This window comes from Anabrus simplex, chromosome 4 (assembly GCF_040414725.1).
Source record: "Anabrus simplex isolate iqAnaSimp1 chromosome 4, ASM4041472v1, whole genome shotgun sequence".
NCBI lineage: Eukaryota > Metazoa > Arthropoda > Insecta > Orthoptera > Tettigoniidae > Anabrus > Anabrus simplex.
In genome coordinates, this window is record NC_090268.1 from 214,520,097 (window position 1) to 214,547,020 (window position 26,924).

The following is a 26,924-nucleotide window of genomic DNA, read 5'->3' on the forward strand; positions in this document are numbered from 1 at the left end:
AAATTTTTTACTAGTTATTTAGAAATGGAGTTGATTGAATGTGAAGAAAACAGTACACGGGTGAAACTTTGTGCAACTTGGTGAATTATGGGTCGAAATAGACTGTGCTGTTGATGGTGAATTCTCTCTCCAGAAACCACCAACTTAATACGTGAAAAATGGGACAGCCTTCCACAAATATTTTGGTGATGAAGAAACTTGCTACAGCATTACTTAATTGGTTTGGGTCATCATATGCGTATGAACAGCTATTTTCAATAATGAACGTTGTGAAGTCAACAGTTAGAAGCCGTCTAGGTTCAGACCTAAGTGCTTTTTGTGTGTTATTAAAGACAAAAAGTTATGAACCTAATATAAAGGACATGGGTACTAACTGTGAGAACGATATTTCACTTAAAGTCCGTTAGCAGTATTAGTATTTTTAATTGTTATATCTAATAATATTTGATGACGAAGTATGTTACAAAGGGAGCTTATATATATTTACAAGTAATGTTAGGTATTCTCCAAACTTACATACTTAAAAAGTATTTTTGATGTATTTGCAAAATACAACCACAAAACATGCAATAAAATGTATTTATAAGATACATATTAAATAAATAAAAATTAAATACGTAAATAAATCACTAAAAGAATAAATAACATATTATAAAACATAATTGGGAATTAAGAAAGGAAGTCGGTGGGGGGGTGGGGGGTGGAAGGGGTTGTATCCATTCCTTAAAAGAAAATAACAAGTGGCACAGTAAACAGTTAAGAACAATAAACCAGAGTTAAATTGGCACACTAGCTGGAAAAGATTCGCCATCCCTGGTTTAGGAAATGTCCCCCCAAAATTAAGATTGGCCGAAAAATCAAAACAAATTGCCTTGGTTTCGCTGACGATTTAGCATTACTAGCAGTGGACATTAAAAAAAAAAAAAAAAAACCCAGATATCGGAACTTCAAAACATTGCAAATAAAATTGGCCTCAAAATATCATTTGAAAAGAAACAGAAATTATGCCCCAAAAACCAACACAGCTAAAAGAAGTTATCATAAATGGTAATAAAATCAAAATAGTAACTCAATTTAAATATCTTGGAGAGATAATAACACATAACCTAAATGAAAAAGTCTCAATCCAAACAAGAACAAATAGATTAGCTAAAGCACAAAAATTAACATGGGATATCTACAAAAAGAAATGTCTATCAGTAAATGCAAAAATAAAACACTACAACACAGTTATAAAACTGGAAACTACATATGCAGCAGAAACACTTTTTCACCTGAATAAACAATCACAGACTGACAGACTTCAGAAAATTGAAAGGAGGATTGGAAGAACCTGCATCAACAAAAAACTACCAGAAAGATGGACAGTGGTGGTTAATACCTAACAAAGTCATGTACAAACAGCTAGAACCCATTACAGATACTATGCGTAAGAGGAGACTGGGATTCTTTGGACATATCATGAGGATGCAGGATTTGAGACTTCTGAAACAACTAGTACAACACAATCTCATCTCAAAAAATACCACAACAGGATGTAAATGTATCAGAGAAGTAAGAGAGGATCTGAAGGAAATAGGCCTTACAACAGAAGACACCACAAATAAGATAGAATTGAATACAAAACTCAAGAATACAAACCTTCACTTTACCCTTACACAAAATAAACCAACAACATGCATATTTTCAACTGAGGAAAGGCACGAAGATCGGAGGGTCTGAAGAAGTATTGGGAGGACCGCAAAGCCCGAACAATCCCTTCAAAAAGACCTGAGCGACGACTGACTAGCGATTCTATGTGGTCATAAAAGAAGATGATGATGATGATGCTTGTTGTTTAAAGGGGCCTAACATCGAAGGTCATCGACCCCTAATGGAACGAGATAAACGACATGAGACATGATGTTAAAATTTTAAAAACATATCCACTGACTAGAGTTTTAAAAAAATTATGGAGAAAAATGAGGGTGAGATTAAAACAATCAGTGGATCTAATACGCAATGCCTTATTTCTAATAAAATAAGAGAATCTACAGGAAAACAAAAGAATAAGGCATTGCCTGGTAGTATATAATTTACGAGAGATGTTAAAATAACACATTAAAATACGCAACACAAACTAAAATTAAGTCAATAGGATAAAAGCGAAAGTGACACAAAACACACTAGGACAAAGGACAGCATCACACACGATAAAACAGTCCACTATCCCTCATAAAGCGGACGACGAGGTCTGCTGACTGCTCGTCATCACGCAAGATAAGGGAGATAGTACTCGGAAGGTTAAGACTACGGCGCAGATCGACCAGGTCCACACACTCCGTAAGGATGTGCACCACGGTAAGATGGTCGCCACAGGTACACACCGGAGGGGGTTCTCCTTTCAAAAGATGCGAGTGAGTCAAGATACCGTGGCCGATCCGAGGACGACATAATACCACGGCTTCCCTCCGCGAAGCCCGAAGGGAAGTCCTCCATACCTTCGTTGTTCCTTTTATCGCTCTCAGCTTATTGGGAAGTGGAATGGCCTGCCACTCCATCTCCCAATGGGACATAACAAGATGTCGCAGCTGGGAGCAAATATCACTTACTGGAACCTTGAAAGGCAACGGGGGCAGTGTAACTGCCTCCTTGGCAGCCTGATCTACTAACTCGTTTCCCTCTATGCCCATGTGGCTTGGGAGCCACAGAAACGTGATTCTGGTGCCAGCATCCCAACACCCGGCCAGCAGGTCCTGGATTAGCTGCACCAGAGGGTGCCGAGGGAAACAGGTATCTATAGACTGGAGCGAACTCAAGGAGTCAGTACACAGAAGAAAGTGTCGGCGCTCATTGTACAGTGCGTACCGCAGAGCCTCACAGATAGCATAGAGCTCTGCTGTGTACACACTACAGGTTGCCAGAAGAGCAAAAAGGAACCTATCATTGTCAACAACGAACACACAGCCTACCTTCGTATCTGTCCTTGAACCATCCGTGTAGACGACGACTGAACCTGGATAACGGCCAACAACGGACAGGAAGAGCCTCCGATAAATTGAAGGGTCCGTGTTTTCCTTTGGGCCAGTGTGCAGATCCAGGATTATTTCAGGTCGTCGTACGACCCACGGAAGTACCCCACTTGGTTGTCTGACAAGGCAAGGAACCGAAGGTACGTCAAACAATTCGGAAATGCTATCCAAGCGTATCCCAACCGGCCGCGTCGCTCGAGGACGAGCAGCGTACAGCAAACGGTTGCCATTGTTGAACACGCAAGGATAGCTTGGATGAAGTGGCATCTGTCGCAAATTTGCAGCATATGTAAGTAGAGGTTGCTGGTGCCTCAGATATAAAGGCGGCACACCAGACTCAGCGAGCAGGCTAGCGTCCACTGGCTAAGGTCCACTGCTCCACCCTCCTAATAGCGTGTTGTAATTGTCGCTCTGCGACTGCCATATTACGCGAGCTATAGTGCAGAGCAAAATCGTCCACATATAGCGACGGTATAACTGCTGGACCAGCAGCAGCAACAATACCGTTGATGGCAATCGCGAACAGAGTGACACTAAGGACCGATCCCTGTGGGACTCCATTTTCTTGTACGTGGTATTGCGAATATGTCCTCCCTACTCGGACATGGAATAGACGGAGGGACAAGAAATTCGCAATAAACGCCGGCAAGTTACCTCGGAATCTCCATTGATGCAGGGCTGAAAGGATACCATATCGCCATGTGGTGTCATAAGCCTTCTCTAAGTCAAAGAAAACAGCTACCAAGTGCTGTTTGTGGAGAAACGCATCCTGGATAGAGCTCTCCAGGCGTACCAAGTGGTCAGTGGTGGATTGAGCAGCTCGAAATCCACATTGGTACTCGGACAAGAGTCCTTGTTTCTCCAGACACCACACGAGTCGCCGATTAACCACCCCTTCAAACAGCTTACACAGGCAGTTTGTAAGGCAAATAGGTCGGTAACTTCCTGCATACTTAGGATCTTTGTCAGGCTTGAGAACAGGAATAACTATGCCCTCTCGCCACTGAGACGGAAAATCACCCTCCATCCAGATTCGGTTGAACACACGAAGGAGATATAGTAAACTATCATCACTAAGGTGTTTCAACATCTGGTTATGGATGTTGTCCGGTCCAGGAGACGTGTCCTTGCAAAGCGCTAGGGCGCTGCGGAGTTCCCACTCCGTAAAGGGCACGTTGTAGTCCTCTGAAGCTTGAGAGGCAAAACTAAGGTGATGACGTTCCGCCTCCTGCTTCAGAGCGAGGAAATCAGGATGGTAATTCCCGGAGTCAGATACATCCGCGAAATGACTAGCGAGATGGTCAGCAATCAGGAGGGGTTCAGTGACGATGTTGCCTGCAATGGAAATTCCCGGTACAGAAGATGATCCTTGGATACCCGAAATACGTCGAAGCTTAGTCCACACTTGAGATGATGGAGTATGTGACGTCATAGACGACACATATCTCTCCCATGAAGCCTTCTTACTTTGGTGAATAAGAACTCGCGCCTTAGCGCGGAGTTTCTTAAATGTTACCAAGTTGGCCGCAGTGGGCTGTCTACGGTAATGTTTGTGAGCACGACGGCGTTCTTTGATAGCTGCTGCTATGTCTTCTTTCCACCAAGGAACGAGCTTTCGGCGAGGAGTCCCCGAGTAGAACGGAATGGACTCCTCAGCAGCAGCAAGAATAACCTGGGTGATGTAAGTTATTTCCTCGCCGACGGTCCGCCTGATTTTGTCGTTAAAGACAGCTAGTGATGTGTACTTTGGCCAATCAGCATGTTTAAAAATCCGTCGAGGGGGAGCCTCGACGGATTTGTGGTTCAACAAAGTAAGAATGATGGGAAAATGGTCACTGTCACAAAGATCGTCGTGTGTGTTCCACCGAAACAGCGGAGCCAACGTTCGGCTGCACAGACTTACGTCTATGCGAGAATAAGTGCCGTAACGTACACTGAAGTGTGTTGGTTCCCCTGTGTTCAAAATACATAAATCCAGCTCTGTTACTAATGTTTCCAGCTCCCTTCCCCGGGGGCAAGGCGACTCAGAGCCCCAGATGGGGTGATGGGCGTTGAAATCGCCCAACAAGAGGAAGGGGGGTGGAAGCTGATCTAGAAGATCAGTGACATCATTGATGTTAAGAGCCTCACCTGGTGGAAAATAAACATTACACACTGTAGTTATGACAGGCAGCGGTACGCGAACAGCTACTGCCTCCAGCGGGGTTCGTATTGGAACCTCCTCGCTGTAGGTATCAGAACGGACAAAAATGCCAACGCCACCGGAAGCCCGGTGAGCATAATGTCGTTCTGTCGAGTATAGTCGAAAATTTCTCAGTACCGTATGATGACCAGGTCAGAAATTTGTTTCCTGAATACAGACTATACTCGCCGAATACTCGCTAATGAGCTGGCGCAACTCGGCAAGATGCCTATCATAACCATTACAATTCCATTGTAACAGTGCCATAATGTAAGTGTGGACTATTGTGGTTTAGGTTAGGAGCAGCGTAATGCCACCTAACCTAACCTACACTCACCTCCCCATCCGAAGATGGAGATTCATGCTCCATGTGCATCTCCCCGTCACTAGATGAGGTGAAGCATGCCTTCAATTTCTTCAACGTTGTTTTGGGGTGGGGTTTCCTCTTACGAGGGGAGCGCGCAGGTCTTCTAGAAGGAAGACCCACTGGCGTGGAATCAGGCCCTCCGCGTGGAGGGCGTGAAGCCCCATTCGTAGGAAAAGTGGAAGAACGCCTGCTAAGGTCACTCTTCTTCCCCACCATTGATTCTTGTTGAGACGGGCTGGGAGGTGGTTTCCCAGCCCTGGTCGACAATGCCGCCTCCGCCGGCTTGGGCTCGGCTGTCGCCGACCTCGTGAGGGAAGGAGACATTGTCTTCTTCCCCTTTTGTGCCGGCGTAGGTTTCCTAGCCGGCACAGGTATTGCACCCTGGTGGGGGTGTGATAAGCGTCATGCAATTTTAATTATGATGAATTATTGAGGAATATATATTTCATGTTCAGAATAAATAGTATCTTGCTGTACATACAGTAAGAACAGGCCAGGCCGAGATGGCAGGTTTCACCATACCACAGAATGTTGTCTCCAGTGAGATTAACAAACACAATGAGGGACAGAATTAGGTTTCTCAGAACTTGGGACAACGAAGAAAGAGAGAGGATAACTTGTTGCCAAAGTTTTCCTAGCCCCGGGCAGTCTTGGTAGTAGCAACAGTGCAGGGAGCCGGGTGCAAATTTCTGAGAAATGATGGCGAGGTATCTCCATGTAACTCGCGGGAGTTGAGAGCGGGGTTGGTACTGGAAAAAAAAAATATGAGCCTTCCCGGTCACGTGGTTAAGGTGGACCAATGGAAAAATTCACTTGACCAAAGCAAGGTGACAACTTCGTATTGTAAGAAGCACTAGCGAGGCTAACTCCGTGGATTAAACTGATAGAAGGAAGTGGAGTATCGATTCAGAATAAAGTGGAATTTAGGAGCCTTACTATACCATAAAACTTATAAAAAGTTAATAATTACGGGAGATTGCATGGTGAAATTCTGAGAATTCATGGACGCTATTCGTTGATTGGCTGAAGGCAAAGGACGCCACAATAGAGCGCGAAACCCCGAGCCGGGATACGGCAGCTAAATTCGCGAATATATCCATTACCAGCGAACGATAATAGTTGAGAATTGGTATAGAGCATTTGAGAACATAATTACATCATTGGATCATATATTAAAGCCACGGGCCAAACCGCAAACTGTCATATGAAGATATCGGGACTGTGCGTACTTACTCGTGGAGTAGGATTCGATGTATCATATTGTTACATAGTACAGGGATTCATGACGTGATGTAGCTCATATTACAGTCCTGAGCAGTCTACTAATATGAAGTGTTTCAAATAGACAGGACTCAGTAAAGCCTAACTTACGGAGTGTGAGATTCTACCAACCGATTAGGAAGTGCGTTACATGAGAACGGTCACGAGTGTTTATGTCACCTAGTAAACAGTCCATTCTAAACTGATACCTGGTCAGCTACACGAGCGTGAGACGGGAAATTCAAGTGCACGCACGGGCCGTTGTAAAGGGAAACCCGAGGTATCCCATGTTCCTAGTGTCCGGGAAAGGAATGAAGAATGTATATCTACATTAAGTGGGCTAGATACAAGGCCGAGAGTGTAAAATTTGTGAATAGAATTTAGGGTGGAAATTATTCCAAAGTGCAACAGTTAATTTATTTGTTTTTATTCAAAATGTGTAAAGTTGAAAAGGGTCAAGGATTAATTCTTCAAGCTGGCATGGATACCAGTGGAATGCATTGCTAAAAACCGGAGGGGCTATGGCTTCTCGTCTGGTTTTAGCAGACTACAATGGCAGAGTTGAGTACCTTTTAATATATTTATAGATTGCTGTCGTTAGGGGGAGGAAATCATATTAATTTATCATGGTAACTTGATTGTGAAACGTATAAGTTCAAAGATAGATAGACAAAGGGACAAATTAATATGTAGATTAGATCGAGCACTCATCATAATTTTGATTATTAAATACAGTATAGTAGGGTTGAGTTGTTAATCCAAGTGCTTGAGTTGTTTGCTATGATATGGAGCACGTTTCACGTAAAGATAATGTTAATAATCATTTAGAAGTGCTTCCAAAGTGTTTTTCCGTTATCGGAACATTTATAGATATTAAGGCATGTTGTTAAGATAATCCAGAGGTAGGATTGCCAAGTGATTTAAATTGTTATGGGACGGAATGAAGTCCATTGATTTGTTTGTAAATATCGCGAAGTTCGCCAGTGGACAAAATAATAATAATATGTACAAGGGTCGAAGTAATACATTAAAATTTGGTAATGTGTAAAGGCGTGTTTAATAATAATCTTTGAGAATAAAGGCACGGGCTTAGTTGGATAGTCTGATTGCCAATTAAAGTAATTTAAATGTGGAGATCACATGTGCCGTGAAATATTATAATTTGTGCATTGAATCCGGTTTTAACACTAATTGTTGATTTAACGTTTTTGGACTCCATAATAATCATAAATAAATTTGGTAGAAACGAGATAGGCACTTTTATAATATGGTCACGCTATGTTTGAGGTCCAGAGGGATTTGAGCCAAAAGTTGAGATTTGGAGTTTTGTGGGACAGAAATCCGGCCCGAAATGAAAGTGAATTGTACTGATGTTGATGAAGAAATAGATGGATCTTAAGGCCCACATAGAGGTTGTATTTATATACCGGTGTATTGAGTGGCAGAATAGAGTCCACACACCGAGGGTTAATTTGTGAAAATGTTTTGAAGAGTTCCAATGGATAAATGGACTTCAAAATGGAAAAGGAAGGAATAATTTAACACTTGCAGAGATTGGAGGTATTTGCCCAACTGCGAGGTGTTATGGGATTTGAGAATTGTCTTAGGAGCATATGGTCTCCATGAATTAACGGCAGTACGAAAATAAGGTTGCGGGTTCGAAAACTATTATGTCCCGACCGATGTGAATTCGGATCTTGGTGATTTCTGTTTGGGAGAGAACGTATGTGACCAAATTATAAAGATGGGGAATAAAAATAAAGATTCTCGAAAGAAGTAATAATAATAATAATATTCCAAGTAAATCATATCTGGATTGATTAGTGCCAAAATAAATAGGAATTGTAAAAGGGGTTATGCGTTAAACATATTGAGAGTGGACTACCGTGTAACAGGCGAAATAAAATTTTTTAAAAAATTAATAATAATAATAAATATAAAAAAATACTTTTTTTTTTGAAGAAGAATTTACTTTTTTTAATTTTGGACATAATAATGATGTTGGGAGTTGAAATGAAAAATTTGAGATTTTTAACTAATAATAATAATAATAATAATAATAATAATAATAATAATAATATTTAATAAAATATTTTTTTTATTTTTCTTATTATTTCGGATGATGATGATGGATGATACTAGGGAAGTCAGCTGGCGAATTAATGTAATAATGTCAATTGGTTGTAAATAATAAGTTAAGTTAATATGTGTAAAATGAAGGCAAATCCCTACATCTGGACCATTAGGTTAGAGTCCCTTTGTCGTATTCCTTCAACTAACGATTAGCATATCTTGGTTAGGAACCCGGGGAGAGTTTGTAGTTTCCCGGGTTGGTCTCATCTCAATCAAAGTGGAGGCGATAACATGGCCCATGTGATCGCGCCTACTTAGCCAACAGGTATTTGGTCCATGATCAAATATGGTCATGGTGTTAACGAAGGTAAATCTGATACCTTCAGATATCAACGGTTCCACCACCCAAATGGAAGGGTGGTCAAAAGTAACAAATATTATGTAATCATTTTTCAGGAATAATTTGCCAAATTACCGGCAAATCAAGGGTCAACAGATTTTGATTGTGTGTAAAATTTCATTTGTTTACTTAAATAAAATGCTCCTTTAGCATTTGCAAGGAAACAGTTCCAGGTTCTTGTTCTTGTAGAATAGTATACCCTTGGTGACCGTTTAAATATCCGTCCCCATTCCTAGGACGGAGCCTTCATAATTTCCCTATGATCTGAATATATATATAATTTGTGTGTTTTATGATGAGCCTTAAAGTTAAAGATTAGAGTGTCCTGTTCAACCCTGTAGTATTGATTGGATGGCACCCTTACATTTAGTTTGAGATCTTATATCTCAAAATATTTTTTTATTGAGTATTAGTTGCGATGGATTCGGACCGTAACACTCCCTGAGATAAATGCTGGTTGGGACTCAGGCTTTGAGCGGGTACAGTATATTGGTGGTCGAAGGCCGGGACGGACCCACCTTCGAGCTAGTTCTCTTTGGCTTGGGCACAGCGATCTTCTGGGCAGGTGTTCCAGTTGAAAATGAGGAACTTGGCAGGGACTGTGCTATCAAGCTGAAGTCAAGTGTCTTGGCCGGTGCATTCAGAGAATTAAACTTACGGCGCGCTTCCTGGTAGGAAAGACCATCCAGGGTCTTGATCTCCTGGATCTTCTTCTCGCTCAGATAGGTCGGACAATTCCGATCCCGAAGAGAATGAAGACCAGAGCAGTTCGTGCACTTGAACGGAGGTGTACACTCCTCCGCGCCGTGAGCTACTTTCCCACATGTACCACACACTGACGGATTCGAACAACGAGATACCATGTGTCCGAATCTCTGGCATTGATAGCATCGCATAGGAGGCGGGATGTACGGCCTCACATCGCAACGATAGGTTGTTACCTTGACTTTCTCGGGCAACACTGACAATTTGAAGGAGACTATGAACGCACCCGTGGGAACGTCTTCACCGTTGACTTTGCGTGTGATACGCCGGATGTGGGTCATGCCACGGTGCTTCATGTCTTCCATCAATTCATCGTCGGTGTTCAGGACGAGATCACGGTGGAAAATAACTCCACGAACCAGATTCAATGTTTTGTGCTCTTCCACTTTTAAAGATAAAAATTTCATTGTTCCGTATTGAAATTATTGATGTTAAAAATTAAATAATTGAAAAGGAGGTTCAACCTATTCAATACTTAAAAGAAAGAAATGCAGTAATCACATTCCTATTTAAATGGGACCGGTTTCAACCTTAGTCCAGGTCATCATCAGCCGTAAAAACATGTACAATGTTTATGAATATTGGAGGTCAGTTTCACACTCTGATAGGCACAAAGACACGACACCACATTCTGTCATGCACAAAGTCACAACACTATCAACTAATATACGAAGATCAAAAATAACTTGAAGTCGCAGACGAATAGATTTGTAGTAGAAAGCCGCCAGCTCCTGGTGATCAGCGCGGCACATTCAAGGTCATGCGCTGCGGTCGAACGCCAAAGTAGAGTGGACAATGTTTTGAAGGTCCAGAATTTGTCACGGTTGCGGGAAGTTAAGTACGTATATAAAAATATACGACGCAAATCAGTATAATTGAATGAGTACTTGTACTCCTGCTAAGTTCTTGGAAAACAGTTGACTTGAAAAAACAATTGTAGAGAGAAGAAAAAAATGTAGTAAAAAGCGCAATATCGGAAAACAAATGAAAACTTATATGCACAGTGCGCTATTTTTTAAATGAAAAATTTTTAGGTTATGATTGAAGTAGTCGAAGTTGGCGCAAGACAAGAGTTAAAATTTGAAAGAAGAGAACCGAAATGAAGGTCGTGTTTTTTTTTTTTTTTTTTTTTTGAGAAGGAAGAATAAATTAAACAAGGAAGAGTGATAGTGAAATAAGAGAAAGAATAAAAGAAATTGAAGTTAGATGGTAATGAGGAAGGATAAGATAGGGAAATGAAGGAGGAACAGAATGATAATATAGTACCAGCACAATGAATGCCTAGTACATAACGCTGTGTCTGCACACTGTGTTCTGGACTGATAATATTCTGGTAGGTGGGTTGGTTGTGAAGGACCATTTAAGTGGCCTACTCAGGCTCCTGACCTTAAATCCCTGGCCTTCTTTCTTTGGGATACCTCAAAGCCGCTGTCTATCGAGATATTCGAGCAACTCCAGAGAATATCCAGGAACATATTGTGCATACTTGTAACGTTTTTCAGAAGATAACACTGGAAGAATTAGTCTTATCATTCAGTGACTGAACTTGTGTATCACTGCCAATGGTGACCAGTTTGAACATATTATGTGAATGTTCCACCCCTTGCAGTGCCCATATGGATAGTACTATAAACAGGCAGTGTGTTGTATTTAATGTTCATGTTATAGGTCTTGATGAGGTTTTGACTGATAAATACATAGTGACATTTAAAAAACTGATGTTATTACTCATATCTCACTAATAAACAATGCTATAAGGCTGACTTTTGTATGAAACACTTTTTCATTTGGTGTTCTGGTATGGAGTTATTATGTGTGGTAGAGGTAAATGGGGCCGGTCCCATGGTGTAGGGGTAGCATGCCTGCCTCTCACCCGGAGGCTCCGGGTTTGATTCCCGGCCAGGTCAGGGATTTTTACCTGGACCTGAGGGCTGGTTCGAGGTCCACTCAACCAACGTGATTAGAATTGAGGAGCTATCTGACGGTGAGATAGCGGCCCCGGTCTAGAAAGCCAAGAATAACGGCTGAGAGGATTTGTCGTGCTAACCACACGACACCTCGCAATCTGCAGGCCTTCGGGATGAGCAGCGGTCGCTTGGTAGGCCAAGGCCCTTCAAGGGCTGTAGTGCCATGGGGTTTGGTTTTTTAGAGGTAAATGGGACACATTGTATATTTCTGTGTATATTCTTGTTTCAGCCACACATCCTAGTTATTGTTAAAATAGTTATCACGCTGTACTAGAATCTTCTCGTTTACTCTACTTTATTCTCAAAATATCTTCCTGAGAAAAGAGTATTTATAACAACATTATGGGGGGGGAGTCAATCGGATGTTGCAGAGCTTAGAAGGCCTTCTGGAAGAATGTGGGAGAATCACTGCTGTAATAATCTCTCTTGAACCATGAAATCTATACTAAGGATATTTTCATATTCTTCATCTGTGTCCCCCACCCACACGAAGTCCTACTGCTGTTTAAATGGCATTCTTTGGAAGGAATATGGCCCCCCTCTAATATAAATTCCACTAAATGTACCCCCACACCATCACACTATTAGGATGTCTAACAATCTTAACAGTATTCCTTGGGTCATACTGCAAAATATTTGTGTGCGTTCTGTTGCCCGACTAACCTGAAAGTGTTTTCATCGGTAAACATTATCTTTCGCCAGTCCTCTGTATGTCTGCAGAACTGTATCTTTTTCTTCTTCATTGCCCCATTGAGAAGTGGTTTCTTGGAGCACAGTGAGCTGGAAGTTCTAAATCTTTCTTGAGTTGGTGCTTAATGGTTTAGATTGACACATCCTGGAGCAGATCTGGATACTTATTTTTTTGTTTTGTTTTTTAACTCTGCAGTTATAATCCTTGGATTGATCATCATTTCAGTTTTAAAAGGGTATCTGTCCTCATTGTAGTTTTTAAAATAGTTTTTAAATTGTTTTTCGTCCGAGACTACTCTTCACTTTGGTGTCATGTCAGGTGGCTGGGGTACTGCTGCCTTTCTTAAGGTCATAAATAACCTGCCTTGACACTCATATCTGTGGCTCCACAGATATGCCTTGCCGCACCAATGTCGAAGAATGAGGCTTCTCTTTGTTTAAGAGCTTCCTTTATCCCGTTATGTGGGCAGTACACAGAGATACAGAACAAGAAAGTGAAGTGAGCAACAGAGAACCTGACCTTGAACAATGCTAGAACCAACAGCCAAAGGTTGCTATAACAGTAGCATGCTGCAGCTATACAGTCAACAATCACATGAGTACATCATCTGTTTCAATTTCACTTTTCCTGAAATTTTAATCTAGCAAGTGGAGCTGAAGCTCACATGTAACTTATTTTGTTTTGAGGTTCATCTCGTCCATGTGAATTCCAGCCAAGCTCTGAAATTCAGTGGACGCCAACTCCCAGACTGGGGATTCCATCAGCACGAGGTGGTGACTGATCGTAATTTACATCAGGATGATACCGTCTGGAATGTCGAGGAGCATCGCTATACCAAGAGTGAGTTTATTTTCTCTTTGGATGGATAGTGAATGATACAAATGAGTGTTATAATATTTTGGTTGCAGAATGCTTTTGAAATTTTTGACTGGAGTTTTTCTTAACCCTCATATTACCAAGCTTTGCAATAACTCTTGTTTACCAATCAGTGTAACCAGATGATGATGATGATGATTGTTGTTTTAAGGGGCCTCATGAAATGATCAATATAATTAACTCACTTACTAAGATGAATATGATTCTTTTTTCTTGCTAGTGGCTTTACGTCACACCGACACAGATAGGTCTTATGGTGATGGAGTATGAATTTAAAATAACCAGTCAGTGTGATTCACAGTGCCTTATTTTCTCTAAATTCATTGTTTAAAATTAATCAGAAGTTCATAATATTCAAGAAGACATTGGTGTAAACTAAATATATTATAAAAAGTTAAAAAGCTAAAATAAAATATAATGCTAGTAAATAAAAAAAAAACATATTTAAAAGATTTCCACTGCAACAAGCACTACATAAAATTCAACACACACATAAGCTGATTTCATCCTAATATCTTTTTTTTTTTTTTGCTATGGGCTTTACGTCGCACCGACACAGATAGGTCTTATGGCGACGATGGGATAGGAAAGGCCTAGGAGTTGGAAGGAAGCGGCCGTGGCCTTAATTAAGGTACAGCCCCAGCATTTGCCTGGTGTGAAAATGGGAAACCACGGAAAACCATTTTCAGGGCTGCCGATAGTGGGATTCGAACCTACTATCTCCCGGATGCAAGCTCACAGCCGCGCGCCTCTACGCGCACGGCCAACTCGCCCGGTCATCCTAATATCTATCACAAAACAATAGTATAGAGACAGCTTATCGCAAACAATTCAGTCACTTCATAAGATGAGGAAGAATTTACCTCTCAAAATGAGAGCAGAAAACCGGTGGGACTAATTGATGAATATAAAAAGATCTTGTATCAGTAAGTTTTTTTCATGAAACGAGCACAGATCAGTTCGACAAGTTTGTCAATGAATTTGCTGGTCTTTTATGTGAAGCCATAGTTCTTCCACCAGCCCCTAAATGTCCAGCCAAAAAATATTTTGAAGCAAGAAAAATGAAACGAGATGCACAGCTACAAGAACTTACAAGCAGCACTCAAATACGCAGTGGGCAATAATTTGAGATAAAGAAAAGAGACATAATAAGTACCACTATCAAGAAATGCAGTATTTCTATTACAACCAGCGAATAAAAACTATCAGGAATGTTCTGAACAATCAAACGACTCATAGTAAGGCTGGTATTGAGGATTTTGAGAATTATGTTTTATCCATTTTTGCCGTACCTAACAAATGTGAATGCGAACATTACGACAACCTGATGACTGAAAGTGAACATGCTGTACAAGACAAAACCTTCGCCATAACAGTGCACAAAGACAAGGTAATCCTGGCTGTGGATACTTCAGATTGACCCAACAGAGTTCTAATCAGGGCTATCAAAGATAATATGGCATCAGATATCATAGCCGAAATTGCTACAGTAATGTTAAAGGCTGGGCATGTATGAATGATGTAGACATGAAGAGGCTAATGACAAACATGGAATCTCCGTCAAATTCAGCCCTACCCTCCCTCAGACATTCCATGTTATTTGTGTGGATGTATGTTTCGTGCCAAGATTGGGCTACTAAGTCATATAAAACATATTCTCAAAGCATTGCAAGTGTGAAACTAAAATGCTGAAGAATATGTATACTCGGATACGAGTTGCAGCCGCCACCTACAATATTTCATCATTGTTCACAAAGGCGTACGCCATTTTGTCACCTAAAAGCGGAGATCGTACAGAACTGTCAGACTGGACGTCAATCACTATATCTTCAGTCCTTCTTCGTGTCATCTAGAAGGTCTTTGGCGCAAGATTAAAGAATTACATCCAGTTTAGCAAACATCAAAGGGGATTCATCAATCACTGTCACCATCATAAACACTAACTTTATTCAGATCTGTATTAAACTCGGATTCCTTAATCCAACATCAAGGTCACTGTCTTTTTTGTCGATAAGAACACTTTTAAAGAAAAGTTATGCTGTTATCTCTGGGGAACTTTATCTTATAATCACTAATAATGGATCAAATATTCATAATTCATTGTTCCAGTTATAAACAGTTATTTTTATTTTCATGTCACCCGAACAGATTTTAAGATCAAGAAATTTCCACAAGGAAACTTTGTTTGAATCCACCTATTCAATACTGTATAACTATTCAGTTATAATAATAGTCACTACAACATGTTCCTTCCCATTCCTAGGCCTTTCCTGTCCCATCGTCGCTATAAGACCTATCTGTGTCGGTGCGACGTTAAATCAAGTAGCAAACGACCTGTTTCGATCCTTGTATCCTTGTATCTTCAGCTAACGTCAAAGATACAAGTTAAAATTACATAGTCCAAAGACATTTAAATTAAAAATAAAACACATGGACACATGAGAAACATCTTATAAAATACTTCAGTTTGCATCTGAAAAAGGGGATAAAATAACTGATTTCTTTGGTGTTCTCTAAAAAGCAAAATTAATATAGTACAAAGACGCGGAGGCAGATCCACAGAGTACTAGAGTCTCACTTCATCAATTAGTGAATGTACACTAGATTTCGCGCTCAGCCAATATGAATCGGTATGAATGGCAGCTTGGGATTGGCCAGATGTCTGTGTTTCCAGATAGAGCCAAAATCAGCCAAAACATCAATTTAGAAGCTATAATCTGGGCACATTATGAGAATGAAGAGTGAGAGATCTGCCAAACAATACTTCGACCTTACTGTCCAAGGAAACGCTGTATAGACACAGTGAAATCAGATGTGGAGGAGAGGTCGCAAATGGATAGATGTCCTGGAACAGAAGATATATACAGACAGGAAGAGATGGCAAATGCTTGTACACCACACCCAGGAAACTGGAGTTTGAAAAATGATGATAAATGTTCAGAGTACAACAGCTACATTGTCTGGGATCATCTGGGCCGCCAACTTCAGCAGCCTAGGAGTTGACACACTCTACCAAACTAGGTGCAGCAAATATGCACAGATATGTTGCAGGATATTATAAGAAACCTGTATGTCTTATTATATCCAAGGTGGAGGCAAATCCGCAGAGTACTAGAGTCTCGCTTCAACTGTTCAGTTTTCCGTAATAGATAATTATCTTTTTGCTTTGTTGTTGTAATTACTTTCTTATATCAACATTACAGTCACCCACATTAAGTTTCATGAGATTCCACCAACTCTTTGGTGCAGTTTTTTCCCCATAGAGTATATATATATATATGTATGTAAAATAGCTGACCGGCTGGAAAAAAGAGAGCGCAGGATACTAAGAAAAATCCTAGGTAATAGGTGGGTTGGTGGACAGTGGCAAATGAGACCAGATGAGGATTTGTACAGCAAGACAGAACCTCTCACAGCATCAATTAAGAAGAGGTGGCTATTATTTTACGGTCATTTCTTGAGGATGACTGATGATTGACTAACAAAAAGAATATAGAAGTTTATTCAATCTAAGGCAACAAGGCCGAGATGGTTCCAGGAATACGAAAAAGATCTGAGGGAGATTGGTATTTCAGACCAAGAAATTCATGACAGGAACGTATTCAGAAGATTGGTGAACAACTATCAAGGTTTCAAAATGGCATCAACTTCCAGAAGACGGAAAGGACTTTGAAGAGCATAAACAGGCACTCGTCGCTGGGCTCAGAAGATTCTGGCAGGAAGTCAAAGCCGAGACAAAAACAAGACCTAGACACTAAAATGAAGTTGGTTGTTACCACGCAGTCCATAGAGGCTCAACTCGATGTATACATTAAAAAAGTTTAAAAAGGCCTAAATGGAGATTGAAAATATTGCACATCCAGCATAGGTACATTGAAAGCATTTCAACACCACAAAAATTTTCTTGTTAAAATGCAATGTCCCATTTCTCTACAGGGTCGGGTATGAAGTGAAATGAATCCTCATAGCAAGATTTTATGACTGGATGCCCTTCCTGACATCATCATCATCAGAGGAGTTAATGGGATGAAATGAGTGGCGTGATATATGATGGAAGGAAGAGGGCACATAGCCTACTCCTGTCATATAGCGCCAAGAGGTCTGCTCATGTCTTAACCTCCCCATCCAGCAGACAGATCGACAACTACAGCATCATATACCCGTACTCAACAAGAACACTGCCGAGAAGTTTGGAGTTGAATCCAGGCTTTTAGCATGCAATTTTTTTTTTTTGCTAGTGGCTTTATGTTGCACCGACACAGATAGGTCTTATTTCAGCGAGGGGATAGGAAAGGCCTAGGAATTGGAAGGAAGCGGCCATGTCCTTAATTAAGGTACAGACCCAGCATTTGTCTGGTGTGAAAATGGGAAACCATGGAAAACCATCTTCAGGGCTGCCGACAGTGGGATTCGAACCCACTATCTCCCGGATGCAAGCTCGCAGCCACGTGCCCCTAACTGCACAGCCAACTCGCCCAGTGGCATGCAATCTCGTGACTAGAAAGTGTATACCACCACCTCTCCTACCCTGCCAGCCAACATCCTGATGGTGATTTCTTTTTTTTTTTTTTTTTTGACCAACAGGACTCAAACCAGATAACCACTGTGTCAGACCATATAGAATTGGTGCCTTAACGATCATAGCCACCAGACTGGCTTTCTTGTTAAAACACAATAATTTAATGAAAGAATGTGATAAATTTTTCCTCCAAGGTTCTACAACAGTGGTATGAAATGATGGCTTTCATTAATCTGTAGGTATTTCTTGATATCCTGCAAGTTTGTAATATCTAATACTTGATGCGTTACAGGTGAAGACCAGAAAGATCGTGAGCGTGACTTAGTGAACGCAGAGATGATTCCTCTGAGGGCAACAAGCCTCACCTTCTGGGAGAAGTTCATTGAACTCCAGTACAAGATGTTGTTTGCTAATCAGGAGAACGTTCAGAACCACATGTATAGCAGCGAGCCCTTCGAGTGGCCCCTCATGATGCGGGGCATAGCCTACTGGGTTAGCCCCCACAGCAATGTGAGTACACCCTTGTTAAATGAAAAGGAAAATTTCTTAAATCACTGCTGTTTATTTAGCATTTGATGCTTATTTGACAATCAAATATTTATATTAATTATTTATTTAGGTTGTGGCTAGTGCACAGTGTTACAAATACAGATATAAAACAAATAATAAAGTATTGAAAAGAAAACAGAACAAAAAACACTAAACAATCAACCAAGCTCATGGAGAGTTCATAAACTTAAATCTACTTTTATCCAACAGCTGAATTGTCTTACAGTAGAAGTCCGCTATTGCGAGTACGGCATATAGCAAGAACTCTGTTATAACGACAGCTTTTTTCTGCCCCTTGAAATTTTTTATATTAAACTGTGTATTATCCTTTGGTTAAAGCGAGAACCCTATCACTGATGCATCTATTCTTATGAACGACTAAGCGTGCATAATTTTTTCCATTATCAATATTTATGTGCTCCAGTGATTATATTGAATGTGATTAATCAGCTTTGGTATAGATTTTTCACTATGTGCAGTTCTGCAGAACATCGGTGACCACCAGTACTCACACATCAAGGTACATTCAAGTGGGCAAGAGAACTTATATACACCCGACAGCTGTCCCACAGCCTGTTCTCCTTTTTGATCAACAAGCTAACATTAGAATGCCACAACATCAATGCAGCACGCCAACACCATAATACTAGTGTATATAAAAGAAGATGTTAATGACACAATTACAATTTTAATGCACCACCAAATATAGTACCCAATAATAAACCTTCAGTTAAGAACACAGCAATAAAATAACTTCTACCTTTGAAAGTTGCAAACACCGAATTTTATCAACCTTTGAATGAGAACTAATCACTAGATCTGAGCATATAGTTAAATAATATGTTAAAACCTTATGTATTGGAATGTATTTCCTTTTTAAATATTGTTTTAAAATGTTTTAACTCACTTCAATTTTACCTATGTCTATTGCACCATGTAGGTTAATTAATCACTTTTTACTCTTGACCAAAGCATCAGACATTTAGCATATTAATGATTATCATGTCTAATTAAGTTCCTTAAATAATGACTATACATCATGTTAATGTTTTAATTATAAGAATTTTTAGATTATGTCATAGCTAAACAGGTACCTGTTTTGGTATTGAGGCAATGATAAGGCTGATGATGCCCTTTAAAAGGGGCAAAACATGTCCCATGTTCATAGTTTAGTGAGGAAAGAACATTAATCTTAAGATTGATTGTATTGAATAGGTGGAAAATAACACACAATAAAATTTTACACATTTATAAGAAGTGCTTTCAATACGGATTAAAAACAATGAATATTATAACTTGCAACATACCATTTAGTCGAGCATCTCGTCTCCTTACTCCCGAGTCTTTCCATCCCAAAGTTTGCAACATTTTCGTAACACTACTGGTTTGTCAGAAATCACTCAGAATAAATGATGCTGCTTTTCCTTTGGATCGTTACCAGTTCTTGTACCAAGTAGTCTTGGTGTGGGGTCCACACTCTGGAACCATTCTCTAATTGGGGTCTTACCACGGACTTATATGCCCTCTCATTTATACCCCAATGAAGATATCCCCCGACATTAACACCTTAGTCCTTACAGTGATCCCCATCAGTTCCTGTCGCTGCAAGAAATAGCAACAAATGGAAATCCATAAATAAGTAAAATCTATTTCATATCTAGTTTTCCTTGAGATTAGTTTTTCTTCTACAGGCTCAAGTTCACCTGCTGGGAAATGTTGTGATTTGGTACTCCGGTTCTGCATGCCTGCTGCTGTACTGTGGAATGTTGGTCATCTACCTGCTGCGGCGCAGAAGACTCTGTTATGACCTGTCTGATGGTAAGTGAGGCTTACTACCTTGTAAGTGCAAATTCTGATGGTAATTTTCAACTTTTCAAGTAAGTGCATTTCTTCATTTACAGAAGCATGGGAGAGTTTCTTAACCGTTGGCAAAGTCTTACTGGTAGGGTTCCTCTTCCACTACTTGCCGTACTTCTTTGTGGAAAGGACCTTGTTCTTGCACCACTACTTACCAGCGTTCACTTTCAAGGTGCTTCTTATGGCAGCTTTGTTGGAACATTTGCACCATTTCCTCAGGTAATTTATGTTACATATTACAGTATGTACCAGGTGTATGCATAAGTCTTTTCCGGTTTCACTAAGAGATGGTGCTAGCGAACAGTACGCAGCATATGAATTAATATATGTCAGTTTGTTCGTTTGACATTAACCTACCAACACACACAAGTTGAGTCCACCAAACACTAGTGTCTGTGTTGTATCATTCAGTGATCATGTCGACATTTGTGCCTGAAAAAGAACATTTGTGGCACGCATTGCTTTTCTTATTTAATCAAAAGGAAAAGGCTGTGGGAAGTCATCGTTTCCTGGTAGAAACATATGGTGAACACGCTCCATCGATTAGAACACGCGAGACATGGTTTCAACATTTTAACATAGTGATTTCAATGTCAAAGACTGGATGATAACCCAACTCAAACTCAACAGTAATTGACACAAGCATTAAATGTGTCACAAGAAACAATCAGCAGACATTTATGAGCAATGGGGAAGATCAATAAACTCGGTAAATGGGTCCCACACGATTTGAATGAACGGCAAATGAAAATCACAAAGTCACTTGTGAAATGCTTCTTCAACGCCACGAAAGAAAATAATTTCTGTACTGAATTGTGACGGATGACAAAAAATGGATTTATTTTGAATACCCGAAGTGGAGAAAATCATGGCTGTCACCTGGCCAAGCCAGTCCTTCAACATCAAGACCAAATCGCTTTGGCAAGAAGACCATGCTTTGTGTCTGGTGGGACCAGAGCGGTATTGTGTATTATGGATTCTGGAAGTCCAGCGAAACTGTTAATGCACAATGCTATCGCCAACAAATGATTAATTTAAATCACGCATTGATTGAAAGATGACCGGAATGGGCCAGAAGACATGGCAAAGTGATTTTGTTACACGACAGTGCGCAGTCTCACACAGCAAAACCAGTGAAAGTCACCTTGAAATCCCTTTGATGGGACATCCTTCTGCACCCACCGTACTGCCCCGACCTGGCGCTATTTGACTATCATCTTTTCGCATCAATGGGGCACGCACTCTCAGAGCAGCACTTCAGCAATTTCGAGGAAGTTAGAAAATGGCGCGACGAATGGTTTGCCGCAAAAAATAAGCAGTTTTTCTGGCATGGTATTCATAACTTACCTGAAAGATAGGCAAAGTGTGTAGCAGCTGATGGCTAATATTTTAAATAAATAAAAAATGAATTTTGCTTGAAAATTACATGTTTTCTTTACCACAAAAACTTATGCATACATCTGGTATAGTGAATGTCTGACTTCTTGGCTGAACGGCTAGCGTTTAGGCCTTCGGTTCAGAGGGTCTTGGATTCAATTCCTGGCCGGATCGGGGATTTTAATCATGTCTGATTAATTCTTCTGGATCAGGGACTGGGTGTTTTTTGTTTGTCCCAACACTCTCCTCTTCATATTCATACAAACCACACAATAGTGATTAAATCCCTCATTATAGGGTTGGCGTCACGAAGGGAGTCCGGCAATAAAAAGGGGCCAAGTCCACATGTGCGACACAGTCTGTGGGGAAAGCGACAGAAGAACAAGACAGTATGTATAGGGAGTGGTGAGGGCTGCTGGGTGGATGGGATGAAGTATCTACTAGAAGACAGTGGAAAGGGGTACTACTTGGAAATAAATGTATAAAGGGACAACAGGAGATTGTGTAAGAAGGTGGTCCAAATGGTGAAAGACATAGAAAGACAATAAATAGGACTGAATGTAACAGCAAGTGCACACAAGTAGAATTTTGTATATTATATCTACTTCTAGTACCGTTTACTGATATGGGGTTGGTAATGAGGTGAGGTTAATGAGGATGAAATGAATGATGGTAGGAGGAATCGTCTGTGGCCTATGAATAGGAACTGTCCCGGCATTTACCTGGAATTGAATACGGGAAACCACAGAAAACCATTCTCAAGAAATTCGACAGTGGGGTTGGAACCCATTCATCTCTCAAATGCAGAGCTTGGCTCTATAGCCGTAGCACATGCAGCCATTCTGCTCTGTAGAATTTTGTATAGTAAGTAACATTATGGCAACAAACACTGAATAAACAAAGAGAAACACTTATAGGAGTAAAGGGCGCAGCTGTGAGCTTGCATTTGGGAGATAGTGCGTTGGAACCCCACTGTCGGCAGCCCTGAAGATGGTTTTCTGTGATTTCCCATTTCCATACAAGGCAAAGCTGGGGCCTTAATTAAGGCCACGGCCACTTCCTTCCCACTTTTACCCCTTTATTATTCCATTACCGCCATAAAATCTATCTGTGTCGTCATGATGTAAAGCAAATTGCAGAAAAAATGTAGTAAAGCCGAAGGACAAGAAAATAAGGAAAATCAATACTGTGTATGCAATAAAGATATGGAAGTGACACACATACTAAAAGACTGTAAAGAAACAAGCAAAATTAAAGGAAGATGTATGTAAAATTGAGAATGAACTTTGTGAAGTTAGTTATTAAGCAGAGAATGAAAGAAACCAAGAAGAACAGCAAAACTGTATAATATTATCAGAGAAATATGGGATAAGAAATGTAAGGAAGTGAAAGCAGAGAACATGCTTGCAGCTAGTAATAGAGATATCCATGAGGAATAATCCTAGAATCTATAACTTGGTCTGGGGAATACCTGAAAAGTATTATTTTCTAAATACAGTAGAGTACATGGATCCGCTCTTTGTGAAATTATTTCAAATGAAACATATGTACCACAACCAGCAGTCGCTCATGGAATGACAAATGGGTAAGTCATAACTTTCAATGGCATGAATGCGAAATTTGAGTGAATTACACAACCCAGCATTTTCAAACTTTTTTTTTTTTTTGTGGCAAGAGGTGTGGTAGGTGATCTTAACTAATTTTGGGTCACTGAACACGAATCCGTTGTCTGTTTCTACGTATCATATCATGTTTTCTCGCAATAGGTATATCAAAATAAGAGATAGACCTGAATATTTCATATAAAAAGTAATGAAAAATGTTGATAACTTTGGAAATATTTATCATTTTTTGTATTATTATATATATTTTGAAATAGTGAATATTGTCTTGAATAATTTTATACAGTTAATAATTATTGAGTATAAAATTACAATGAAATATTTAGCATTTATTGTAATATAATACTGATTTACACAAAAAACACTGAAACAAACAACTCTGAGGCAATGAAAACGATTTCTTTTGACAATTAAATGTGATTTACAAGCAAATAATGTTTATGATTCGGTATCTTCATGAATTCATAAAGTGAACAAAATAAAATTTAACAGTCCTAGATGTCCCCTTGGAATGAACCTTTGGCTGCCCAGCGTCTGACTGCAGCAAGTTTGTCTTCTCTTTTCAAACACCAACAGTAGTCAGCCATCATTTGTTCATCCCACCTCCCCTGGTATCTTCTTTCTACCTCCTTGATGTCCTCGTGGAACCTCTCTCCCATCTCTTCACTAACAGCCCCAAGATTTTCCGGAAAGTGATCGAGATGAGAATGAAGGAAGTGCAGTTTCAGACTCATTCCACACCCAAACTCTTTCATATCATCCAAAACTGTTTGCATTGTAATGTAATTTTCTTTTAGTAAAACGCAATGTGCCACAGGAATCAAAGCTAGAATGTTTCCGTTATGAAGTAGTACAGCCTTTAAGCTCCTCTTAGAGGAATCCACAAACAATCTTCATTCTTCAGGATTGTAATCCCTCCCTAGCTGTTCTATCAATCCTGGAATGTCACAGCAGGTCAGATCATCTTCCTTCTTGAAATACTTCCTGAACTCCTTATCTCTATGTCTATACCAAGAAAAGGTAGTTCCAGGCGCAAGAAGGTTTTTTTCTTTCAATCGTGACCCTAGCAGTTCACTTTTTTCCTTCATGAGACCAAGGTCTTGTATCAGATCACTCAACTCTGACTGTTTAAACAATTGTGGACCTACTTCATCTGCAGCAGGTGAAAAATCCATATTAACTTGCTCGTTGTCAGAATTTGAGGAACCGTCAGTCAGGTAAACTGGTAGGAGGAGAAGGTATTGGAATTTCCGGCCCATGAGGAACAGGTCTCATCGCCGACTTTAAATTCGGGTACACAATACTGCCCTTGTTTCTCTTATTCAATTCCGCTACTTAACACAGGCAAAAGTAACAGTCCCTGGTTTGGTCCTGGGGCTCGCGCCAAACTATTTCTATCCCAAATGGAAGGGCCTTACATTTCCCAATGCTCCACTGTCGTAGGTTTTCAAAGCACGTTTTACAAATTACATGGGGAGCCCATGACTTGTCCAAGTCTCATAATTTTACCATAAAATATGCATAATATAAACGTTTCACTTATGCAGTTATTGGCCTACTCCGTCCCATCATAATATAACACCTACACACGTAACAGAATGAGTCTGACTTATTCACACATCTTCTTCTAATTCCTGACACACTTGCCAGTTTTGCAACACAACACAGTATAAAAAGGTCAGATTTCCACCACACTCACGATGCAACTGACTGACTTCACTGCATTGCCGTTACCACGACCTAAAAATAGACTCTTGTTATCTGACTACAGTAATTCACTGGAGGGGACATAGTCGGTGGAGGACGTTTGGATTAACAAAGCAAACCACGGCCACTCTAACAACAGCCGATTCACTGTTATCACAAAGCAGCACTGTGCCGCAGTAACACATTTTCAGGCAGTAAATGGGAAATAACACAAAAACTAGGTGTGATACAATAGAACCAATGACATTTATGAAATCAGGAGACCTTATTTAGTTAAAATCACGTATCAGATGCTTTGCCGCAAAAATCATACTAGATAGTGTTATCTGCATTAGTTTTTATTTTATGCATGTTTTTATGTGACAGGTACGCTCAAACTACGGGCGGGCGAATTAAATTTGATTCCACAGTCACCAATATGGTAGTTTATTGTGACTTGAATGGGTTAGTTGTAAAACACTGACTTACACTACATTGGCCTACTGCGCTACTTGTAGAGCTGGCTGATCTTTCGTATCCAGAATATTGTGTACTGTATATCTAGAGCAATTGACGTTTATTGTCATTTTAGGTCACTAGCCCTGCAAAAACAATTTATTGCAGGTACAACTCTAATACGTTTTTATTCCAACTGCACCTCAGAATGTGCTGATGACATAATCTAATGGGAGCACTGACATGAATCTGAAATTTATATTAGGACTAACAATTATGGAATCGCAAAACTTAGTACTGATGACTTATAGCTGTACACATTTTAACTTATTGTTTAAAAATGACTTGCAAATACAAAAAAGGAAATAATAAAATGAAACATTTGGAAATTACAGTACAAAACTTAATAATCTTGAGAACTTTCTATTACTATTTTAGTGCAGAAACATTGCATGTTATGGCAGTTGAGGAATTTCTAAGCAATGGAATGTGTATATAATGAAGGCGCACATATCAGATTCCTGTACTAAATTATGTGTACAGTTTATCTACAGAGAAGAAGAATGTACCAATAAGTCGATTTTGGTCGATACCAGGTTTCAGCAAGAAACGATTCAATTGAGATGCTTGTGGACTACATTCTTGTCCTTCTTCTTTCAGTGAAGTTCTTCGTTGGAGGTTACTGCCTGTACTCTTCCGCTTGGCAACCGCTTGCTGGCTGTTAGTGGTACTGATAGTGTTCCGGCGTTTCTCAGTCCTCAGTTATGGCACAACACCGCTCACAGCCATGGACGTCCTCCGTCTTCGCTGGCAGGACACTTGGGACTTCATCGTGCACAGAGAGTAGTGTGCTCTCTAGCCCACATGTAACTTAATATACTCGTGACAACCAAAGATTTCGGCAGAGCGACGATTCTGGAGTGGGCTGGGAAAATGGTATTTGTAACAAAAGTTTTACGAGATAAGAATGTAAACAAATGATGGTTTGTAAATATTTATTACAGCTAAAATTGAAATCCCCCCCATATAAAAATTACTTCAGAAGTTTAGACTTCTTTTGATTCTCGTCTTCTTTTTTTTCCCCCTAAATTTTACTTACATTTTGCACCATTCTCCCCATCCACTTTACAGTTCACCATCACACAAGTATTTTCAACCACTGCTACTTTGTAGTTTTACTCATCATAGTATTAAACTCTGAAAAAAGTGAATGTGGGCAAGGCCTTATGCATCGATTGGAGCCAACAGCACATAGAACTGCAGGAT

General features: G+C 40.1%; 1 protein-coding gene across 1 annotated transcript in view; it reads left to right on the forward strand.

Annotated features, from left to right (window-relative positions):
* rt (Protein O-mannosyltransferase rt) overlaps window positions 1–26,674 on the forward strand; it is a 120,698-nt gene extending 94,024 nt beyond the window's left edge. The window contains exons 9-13 of the mRNA XM_067146380.2: window positions 13,403–13,556; window positions 18,404–18,621; window positions 20,352–20,478; window positions 20,562–20,736; window positions 26,319–26,674. Coding sequence (XP_067002481.2) covers window positions 13,403–13,556; window positions 18,404–18,621; window positions 20,352–20,478; window positions 20,562–20,736; window positions 26,319–26,505 — 861 coding nt within the window. The 3' untranslated portion in view covers window positions 26,506–26,674. The remainder of the gene's footprint in view (window positions 1–13,402; window positions 13,557–18,403; window positions 18,622–20,351; window positions 20,479–20,561; window positions 20,737–26,318) is intronic.
* Window positions 26,675–26,924: the final 250 nt, after the last annotated feature.